The sequence below is a fragment of the Ochlerotatus camptorhynchus genome, unplaced genomic scaffold (genome assembly GCF_037179485.1).
Source record: "Ochlerotatus camptorhynchus isolate MF236.1 unplaced genomic scaffold, CSIRO-AGI_Acam_v1.1 ptg000228l, whole genome shotgun sequence".
Taxonomy (NCBI): Eukaryota; Metazoa; Arthropoda; class Insecta; order Diptera; family Culicidae; genus Ochlerotatus; species Ochlerotatus camptorhynchus.
This window is the reverse complement of record NW_027040718.1, coordinates 1,146,197-1,156,567: the sequence shown is the minus strand read 5'-3', so window position 1 is coordinate 1,156,567 and position 10,371 is coordinate 1,146,197. Positions and strand designations below refer to the sequence as shown.

General features: G+C 41.4%; 1 protein-coding gene across 1 annotated transcript in view; it reads left to right on the top strand.

Moving 5' to 3' along the window:
• The first annotated feature begins 434 nt into the window (after positions 1–434).
• Positions 435–10,371, top strand: part of cwo (transcription factor cwo) — a 138,716-nt gene continuing 128,779 nt past the window's right edge. The window contains exon 1 of the mRNA XM_065225355.1: positions 435–1,830. Coding sequence (XP_065081427.1) covers positions 1,772–1,830 — 59 coding nt within the window. The 5' untranslated portion in view covers positions 435–1,771. The remainder of the gene's footprint in view (positions 1,831–10,371) is intronic.

Genomic DNA, 10,371 nt, shown 5'->3' with positions numbered 1-10,371 from the left:
TTTTAACAATGACACTCGCGGGAACCAATTTCTCTCGGTCAGTCAGTCAGAGTCAATCAAACGTTGCAGACACTAACTAGCCTAGCTAGTAGCGCTAACTTCTCTACACACTACACTGTACTCCGGTATTCTGAGTAATCCGCTTCAGGAATCGATTGCGACGGGACTTACTGCTAGTTGGATCCTGTGCTGAGAAATAGCAAGAAAATTCACACAGGTTCACAGTGATTGAGCTTTCGTGAATCACCAAGAAGAACGAAACGGGTTTCGTGAATTCGTGATTCAACCGCGCCGCCGGATTGCGTTACCAGTGCTCAGCCGTGGGGCTTATTTTTAGCCGGAAGAATCGTCAGTCCCGACAAGTTAATTTCGCTTTTTCGGCAAATTCACTATCAATTGCTAAAATTAGCGGATCTGTCTGCGAGCGGATCGGGTGTGTGTTATAGTTGTTGTTTTTGCTGTTGTTGGTGTCTGAAGCAAATCGATACAATACGTCTCCGTGCAGTGTACTAGAGACGAAGACGTCGGCAAAGGGTGTTAAAGGGGGCCGATATACTGACCGCAGTGAAGAAGTGAGAAAATTGGGAGCGAATACGTCTCACGACGCGTGACAACCACGGTGTGTGCGAATCAAAAGAAGTCTCTATCACTAGGCAACCACCGGTGTCTGTGTGCGTGTCTGTGTTTGAGTGCGCACAAGTTCTTTGCTTGGAAAACGTGATTTAGCCACACGGCGGAATTCCATATGTATAAATTCTTCGTGAATTCGAGCGTGAAATACATAATAAAGTAGAGAGCAGTGAAGATCAAGTTCAAAGTGTTTCCCGTTACAAGTGTGAGCTTGGTTACTTTGTGAAGAAAATAGGTAAAAATAAACCTATACTGAGTACAGTGAGGAACGATTCTACTAGCGAATCCAACTATCAAACCGGTGCTTGTTTTTTGCTCGGATCGACAGAAATAACTAATTTCATGTGTAAATTCGCAAGCAAGAAGAATTCAATCCTACTCGACAATAAGAAACGTGTTCGACTATTCTTCCGCAAGCCACGCTACACGCACTACTGCTCAGTTTGGTACATTATAGAATCGGCAGCGGCAGCAGCGGAGGAGAAAACGGTCAACGGCGCGGATCGACGGGCACGGATCAACTGAATTCCCATATTTTTCCAAAACTGTGAGAGTGCGTAACAGCCATCATCATCACACAACAACCCAAGTAGTATTCACACTTCATTCGTCAAGAATTCAAACGAAAATCCATTCCTAGCACTTTGTGTAGGCGAACAAAAATCTACCGAGTCTTGTCCAGTGCGTGTGTTCGTTTGTTTAGGGGAAGCTCCAGGACCGGTTCTACGCTTTACAGTGTCCGCCGGGGTGAAGAGCTTTACATAACTTCCCGTCACGTACAGCTCGCGAGTGGATAACTTTGCCATAACCAGACGAACGTTCACTGAGGGGCTCAAGTGTGCAAGCAAAGTGAGTGTTCGGCAGCGAAATCACATGTGTGGCAATGTGCCTTCCCTGTGCTGAGGGAAAATAGTGCTGATACTCACCGGACAACATACGGCACCGGCGAATTGTGCGCGAAATACGATACTCGGTGTCCTACAACAATCTGATAACCCGTGTGGAACATTGTGACGAGCGAGTCCAATCGAGTGTGGAAGATTCGGAAAGCTCAGCGAGCGTGTCGGTCGTCAGCTTAAATCAACGCAGACACCTTACCAGTGAATTGTCCAGGAAGCACTTTGAGAAGGCGCCGAGCACCATGGAAGGCTATTGGGAAGCAACCAACGGTCACGCACCGCATCCCGTCAAGTACGAGAGGTGAGTGTTGTTCATCTTTCAATTGCTTTGATGATTATACACAAAGAAATTCTTGAAGTTATGTTCTGTAAATCTATATCTTGGATAGGGTCTCTGAAACTCGATATTACGGAAACGAAACAACTGCTAATGTTAATTTTTATATCATTCATGGACAAGTTTTCGGATGGCTACATACATTAGCGTCGCATCATTTTGATAAAAAGTTTGATTCATAGTCCCAACATTATGTGACTGTACCGAAAATCGTAAAGATTGTTGAACATAGAGGGGTCGCGTATAAGCTTTATACGTATGGAGATTTTTATGAATTACTCTGAAAATATTCTTAAATATTGCTTTAACTTATGTTCTAATGCTGTCAAAATTAAATATGTGGACTATGTGGTCAACAAGCCTTTTGTTATTGCAATGCAATTTATTTTGCTTATTGTTGAAAGGCACACACAAACACTCAAAAATCGGAAGATCAACAACAGAGGGATTTTCGAACATTATAATTTATTTTCGATGTGTCAAATTTAAGATAAAATTCACCAAATGAAACACAGCCTAAACCATAAATTTTGCCTATTTGAGTTTTTTTTAGCTTTGGTGGCCAGAAATCCACCAAAAAAACTAATTGCACGTCATACAAATTCGCGAAATAACTTTGAAACAAATAAATGCGTTGGTCGGGGGCATGAGTTGATGGGTCGATAGGTAGGGTCCAGGTGTGGTAAGATTGGTACCAACAATCAATACGAAACTATCGATTTGAAATTGGCTCACTAAAGGGTTATACGGTCAAAATTTGGTCAATATCAACTTGACGTATTTCTTTCAATTTTGCATTTAAAAAACCTGAACACCCCTCATTTTGAAGGTGTGTGTGTGTAGAATGTTGCTCCTATTTTGATTTTGGAATTCACTCTTCAGTTGTCAAAATGCCGTCCAAGCAAGAAGAGCAGCGTATCAAAATTTTGCTCGCCCATCGCGAAATCCGAGCTACTCGCACGCAAAGTTGGCAAAATCGCTAAAAGTTGCCAAATCAACCGTTACAAATGTAATTAAAGTGTTTGGGGAACGTTTGTCGACAGCCAGGAAGTCTGGATCGGGGGGAAATCGAAACCCGGAAGCCGCTGAGACGACAAAGAGAGTTGCCGGTAGTTTCAAGCGAAACCCTAACCTCTCTCCGAGATGCCGCAAATAAGCTGGGTGTATCGTCTACAACCGTGCATCGAGCCAAAAAACGAGCCGGACTATCGACTTACAAGAAGGTAGTGACTCCAAATCGCGATGATAAACAAAATACGATGGCCAAAGCGCGATCCCGGAGGCTGTACACGACGATGCTGACGAAGTTTGACTGCGTGGTAATGGACGACGAAACCTACGTCAAAGCCGACTACAAGCAGCTTCCGGGACAGGAGTTTTATACGGCAAAAGGAAGGGGAAAGGTAGCAGATGTTTTCAAGCACATGAAACTGTCAAAGTTCGCAAAGAAATATCTGGTTTGGCAAGCCATCTGTACCTGCGGCTTGAAAAGCAGCATTTTCATAGCTTCCGGGACTGTCAACCAAGAAATTTACGTGAAAGAGTGTTTGAATAAACGTCTGCTGCCTTTCCTGAAGAAACACGGTTGTTCCGTACTGTTTTGGCCGGATTTGGCATCTTGCCATTACGGTAAAAAGGCCATGGAGTGGTACGCCGCCAACAACGTGCAGGTGGTTCCCAAGGACAAGAACCCTCCCAACACGCCAGAGCTCCGCCCAATTGAGAAATACTGGGCTATTGTCAAGCGGAACCTAAAGAAGACCAAAAAAACTGCTAAGGGCGAGCAGCAGTTCAAGGCAAACTGGCTTTCTGCGGCGAAGAAGGTGGACAAGGTGGCTGTACAAAATCTGATGGCAGGGGTCAAGCGTAAGGCCCGGCAATTCGGATTTGGAAAAGCGGAAGCCTAACTGAATATTTTTCCTGAATTTTATACTAATTGAACTTGAAAAAGAAATTTAATTTGATTTTTTAAATAAACGATTTCACCGATTTACACGCGTTTTCCCTTGACCAAATTTTGACCGTATCACCCTTTACTTGACTAGCCTATTGGTCCCAAGTAAACGATTAACGTATCCCATTCTAGTCGGAATTCTAGTACTACACTATGTTTGTTTTGGTTCTCTATGAAGTTTGACAGATAAAATTAGGGGGTTCGTGGATTTTCCTATGTTTCGAGGGGTGCATCGATTAGCTTGGGACCGAAGATAGTACCAGAGCTGAGCCAAAAAGTTGAGCACGTTTCTTCGGGACCTACTAGTCTTAGAGATACCTCTATGTTGGTACTCAGAACGGAAAACAAGATCAACGGAAAACAAATCAAGGAAAAAAAGTAAAGGGTTGTGTCCTAGACACGACCGCAGTATGACGTAGAACCACACAAAATTGATGTTTTTCATGCATTTTTGACTATTATACTTTATCTTAAAATTTTCAAGTATTTCAATGTTTCGGTTATGGTTGACTCAAAACAATTTACACATTTTTCTTGACAAATATCCATGTGAAATTCTACATGATTTTCATTTGACCACACATAAACAGAATCCACTCAGAAGTACACATGAAATTTACACGCAAATGAATAGTATGTGTGGTCACGCATGGTTTTTATATGTACATATTGTAAGTATGTGGCCGACACATAGATATTGATTTGTTAGGAGCGGTATTTGAGGGGTGGGGGAGGGGGTTTAGGAAAGGTTGTTGATGAGTGGTGGTGGGGGGTTAGGAGAGGTTGTTGAGGGAGGGGAGAGATTGTTGTGAAGGGGGGAGGGGGAGAGATTGTTGTGAAGGGGGAGGGGGAGAGGTTGTTGTGAAAGGGGGAGGGGGTTTACATCATTATTGTGGTCACGCCGTGATCCACCTTTAGCCGCTGATTTGGTCCTGCTTACTGCAGGACCAAGCAGTGATGCCACATTTTTCGAATTTAGATCTGTATTTTCATCGCAAAAAATCTTTTTAAAAATCTTGCTCACAAAAATCTGTATAATTTCCGTTTTATGGTCTCAGTGCGGATTTACGTAAATCTCCATTGAGCAAATTCATAGTTCAAAATAGTTCAGTTTGTTCTAAGTTTAGAATCATAAAAAATTACTAAAGTTTCATTGGCATAGCTAATGGGGGTGACAAGGGGGCCAGGCCTCTTCAGAAATACAAGTGCGGCAAACTTTATAGAAGTTTTGCGAATTTCGTAGCATTTTAATGAAGTTTGCTTTCTAAAGAATTTGTCTATTTTTAAAATCTTGAAATCCCACAATCTTGATGTGTTTTGTATCTCTTCTACAGTGAAAATTTTCGTAATGAATTACCCAAGGGAAATGTCGGCTTCGGCAATACCTTAACGTATTATCGTCAGCAGGGTAAACAAAGTTCTAGAGCACTCAAATTTGGCCAATAGATGCTCTAAAACACAATGTATCCACATGCCAAAATTAAGCTCTCAAAGACCTTGTTTACCCCCCTGACGAAGTTAAGGTATTGCTGAAGCAAACATTTCCCCTATCAAAAATCCCTAGAATTTGATTTTGTTTTTGTCTGAGGTTACGAAAACCTTTATCTGGACATTGGACATAACACAGAACTTTTACTGGAAGTTTAGTCGAATGGCATGCAATAATCTTTATTTCTATAAGTATGCTTTTCAATTATAAAAATATCAAGTTGACTCTTCGACTCACAAACTTTAATCAACCCCTTGGTTGGTTTTCTAAAATGGCTTGTTTATCGATTTGACGAAAAATATATTTAATTAACCTTCATATCTGTAACCATGTGATATGATTAATTAAACAAATAGAAAGAGAAACTAAAATCCCTTATAACGAGACATCAGAACATCTGAACATCATAAGTCCATTCGAAAGATTCCAAGGCAATTCGCAGCTAAAATAATAATATTCATTTAGTGAAAAATCGATTTGGATTTGATGATCAGATTGAATTCAAGTTGCTTAGAAGGGAAAAAATAATTATTTATCGTAAATAATAAATATAAAAAAAAATATATGAAATTTATTTATACATTTATTTGAAAAATCTGAAAAATCTGTATATTTTTCAAAAATCTGTAATCTGCATATACAGATATCTGTATCAAAATATTGAAAAAAAATTGTATCATTACAGATAAATCTGTATATGTGGCATCACTGGGACCAAGTGCCACGCCGTCCGAAGCGAAAATGAGCAAAAGCATGACACCAGCGCTCTTTTATATCTTTTCTGGTTCAGAACCTGATAGGATTTCCCGCAGTTTTTTATGAATGGGGCGGAGCAGAAAGTTTCTTTTGTGCAGAATATGTAAAGTAGGATGGACTTTGGATGTTAATATAATTGCATATATAGAGGCACCAGATATGTTTTACCGTCAGTTGTGTGTAATTCACCAACTCAATGTCATCAAACATGTCTTCAAAGCAATTTTTTGTTCGAATTTGATAAAACTTAGTTTTACTAATGATTGTGGTATGTTTAAAATTTATTTCCCGGAAAAAAGGGATCGTCAAAGTCTGGCTCGCTTTCGAGTTATTTTTTGTTGAGGGGGGGTTAGGAGAGGTATTTGAGGGGGGGGGGGGTTTAGGAGTAGTAATTGAGAGGGGGGGGGTAGGAAGGGTTTGATGGTGGGGGAGGGGGGGTAGGAGAGGTTTGATTGTGGGGGGGGGGTAGGAGAGGTTTGATGGTGGGGGGGGAGGGTAGGAGAGGTTTGATGGTGGGGGGGTAGGAGAGGTTTGATGGTGGGGGGGTAGGAGAGGTTTGATGGTGGGGGGGGGGTAGGAGAAGTTTGATGGTGGGGGGGGGGAAGGAGAGGTTGTTGAGGGGGGGGGGCGAGAGATTGTTGTGAAGGGCGGAGGGGGTTTACATTATTGCTTTTCCTCACGCCGTGATCCCCCTTATGCCGCTGATTTGGTCCAGCTTATTGCAGGACCAAGCGCCACGCCGTTCGAAGCGACAATGAGCAAAAGCATGACAGCAGCGCTGTTTTATATCTTTTCCGGTTCAGAACCTGATAGGATTTTCCGCAGTTTTTTATGAATGGGGCGGAGCAGAAAGTTTCTTTTGTGCAGAATATGTAAAGTAGGATGGACTTTGGATGTTAATATAATTGCATATATAGAGGCACCAGATATGTTTAACCGTCAGTTGTGTGTAATTCACCAACTGAATGTCATCAAACATGTCTTCAATGCAATTTTTTGTTCAAATTTGGTAAAACTTGGTTTTACTAATGATTGCGGTTTGTTTAAAATGTATTTCCCGGAAAAAAGGGATCGTCAAAGTCTGTCTCGTTTTCGGGTTATTGTTGAGGGGGGGGGGGGGGTTAGGAGAGGTATTTGAGGGGGGGGTTAGGAGAGGTATTTGAGGGGGGGGGGGGGGGGTTAGGAGAGGTATTTGAGGGGGGGTGGTTAGGAGAGGTATTTGAGGGGGGGTTAGGAGAGGTATTTGAGGGGAGGGGGTTTAGGAGTGGCATTTGAGGGGGGGGGGGGGTAGGAGAGGTATTTGAGGGGGGTAGGAGGGGTTTGATGGTGGGGTGGTAGGAGAGGTTGTTGAGGGGGGGGGGGCGAGAGATTGTTGTGAAGGGCGTGTGTGCTTTTCCTCATTGTGGTCACGCCGTGATCCACCTTAAGCCACTGATTTGGTCCTGTTTGCTGCAGGACCAAGCGCCACGCCGTCCGAAGCGTTAATGAGCAGGGGCATGAGAGCAGCGCTGATTTATATCTTTTCAGGTTCAAACAGAATGATGTGCAACCAAGTGGTATTCGTTTATGATGACTGGGTTTGGGAAAAAGGCTTATTTCATGAAATCAGTGATAAAATTATCATTTGTACATTTTCAAAAGTTTAATTACAGAAAAATTGGAAAAATATTTATTTCAACAGATTCGTAATGTAATATCCTATCGATTGGCGTATTTGGATTTTAATTTCATCTATAAATGACAAAGTTACAAGCGTTCAAAACCTAACACTCCTTCACCACACATATTTTTTAACTTGCACCCCAGTATAGTCGACAAAGACGTAGTTCTACGTCAAAAAATAAACAAATGGTACTTAAACGCTAAAAACAGACCAAAATAAGCCAAAATGGTCTTAAAACAGCAAACGGTAAAACAGTATTAAAACACTTATTAGCAAACCGGTATTGGTAAAACAGTATTAAAAAAACTTATTAGAAAACCACTCAAAAAAGGCGGTAAAAACGATGAAATGGTAGCAAATAATATCAATATAACTCAACTATCCGGCCATCTTAAAATTCCAATATGAGATCAACAAACTGACCTTGAGTAAACCAAAATGCCCTAAGAAAACTAAAAAAAAAAACAACGCCGAATTGGCAAAAGAAACGCCACAATAGCATAGAATCACCAAACTAGCTTTTTATAATGTCTGTATCCAGAATAATCCGGACACATCAAAACTTAAGTAAAACACAAACTTCGCATTATATTTACATTATAGTTGTTTATTTCAGATTCATGCGATATGATTTAATATTTCACGAAGTCAAAACATAGTAATTCGGTATTTGCATAAAATTTTCGAACTTTGCGCTTAACTTCATCCATTAGGGTTTGTACAGACTCCTCAGATACAGTGGTGGCCGGATTTTTCCAAATTTGTTGGAAGTGTTTGTAATCTTTGATTCCTTGTTTCTTCCCATAAAGTTTCCGCTTCATCCGAGCGCAATAAATATCTCTCGAATGGACGTAACTCTGGACAATTTGGCGGATTCGCGGTTTTTGGTACGATATTCACTTGATTTGCTTCGTACCACTCCATAATAGTTATAGCATAATGGCATGATGTCAAATAGGGCCAGAACAAAGGGTTTTCTTTGTGGCTTTTGATGACAAGTAGCAATCGCTTCTGCAGGTACTCTTTTTGGTAAATCTTCTTGTTGATTGTGCCTGTAGAGACGAAAGATTTGCTCTTTCCGCCACAGTGCAAATTACTTCCAAATAAGGTATTTTTTTGGGCAATTTCCGAGCCTTCTTCGTCCTGAAATACTCAGCTGTAGCATTTTTGACCATAGCAGAATAGAAAACCAGCCCTGGAAGCTGATTGAAATCCTCCAGGACATAAGTTTCACCGGCCATAACAATGCATAAAAACTTCGTCAAATATTCGCAGTACAAACATCGAGCCCGTAATTTTGCTGTCAAATTCTGTTTGTCGTTGCGTTCGGAACTGTTTTTACTTAATACTACTTCAGCCCTAAATACTGTTTTGATTTTTGAACAAAACCAGGTGACATTCCTATTAAAGCCATCGTTCGAACAGAGAGATTCGGTGTTTCCTTCAATATCCTCTTCACTTCTCGGTTTCCTCTTTTTTTTTTCCTTTGGTTTGTTTTTTCCGTCGATCTTGTTTTCCGTGCTGAGCACCAATGCTACCGACGTGTCAGGATGGCAGCTCCCACACCTGGACCCTACCTATCGACCCATCAACTCATGAGCCGGGGACCAACGGCTTTACTTCCCATCCGAAGGAAGGCGTGACCAGAGATGTTATGCCTCAGAACATCCCGGCTGCGCCGACTGGGATTGAACCCAGGCCTGCTGGGTTCGATTTCCTCTCGACTGTCAAACGTTCCGAAAATGATTTGATCACACCGTGAGCAGTGAATTTAGGTATGACCAGAGACGATGTTATATAAGAGACGCGCGGAGAAAATAAAAGTAAATCTGGTTGCACGGCCAACTTATTTCTTTTTCTGCATGGTTTGGCAACCCGCAATTTTGTGTTTACTCAAAGACATCATATCAAGAAGACTGGCAACTTTCAGAATCCAAGCGACATATACAGTGGTGCTGCGCTTGAGTGAAGGTTGAAGCAACGCATAGAAAAATGAGCAAATACACAAACCTTTCTTCTGAGGATGTAATCTTTGCTATCAAATTCGTTCGAAGCATTTACCTTTGAGCGGCAGATGACGCGATTGTACTTGTCTCATAACTTTCGTATGACAAAATGTAAGAGTTGCCAGTCTTCTTGATATGTTGTCTTCGGTTTACTTCAAGTGAATTTTAATTTGAGCTACTGTCGTCTGCTGCAGCATCGCGGTAAAATGAATACTTTTTTAACCGTATCGGTAGTATTGCTATCCGATGCTTGAAGTATTTGAAGACTCAATTTTGACAATTCTGAGTGAAACCAAATATACCACATTGGAGGGTATATTCTACAGAGCGTTGCACCAAATTATTCAATCTGTGATTGTAGCTTCCTATCATGTCTAGATAGAGCTAGAATGAGGGCCTAACAGCTTTTGTAAACAATGACTTCTCTTGATGATTTCTAGAAATTCAAGGCTCGCCCACGCAAACCAACATCCTCATCGGGTAAGGAAAGACTTCCCCTATCCGATGGTTAGGTTGGTCTGCGTGGAAGTGCCTTAAATTCCTAGAAATCATCGATAGAAGTCATTGTTTACAAAAGCTGTTAAGTCCTAATTCCAGCTCTATCTAGATGTATGAGTGAAATCTCTCTTTTGAAGTC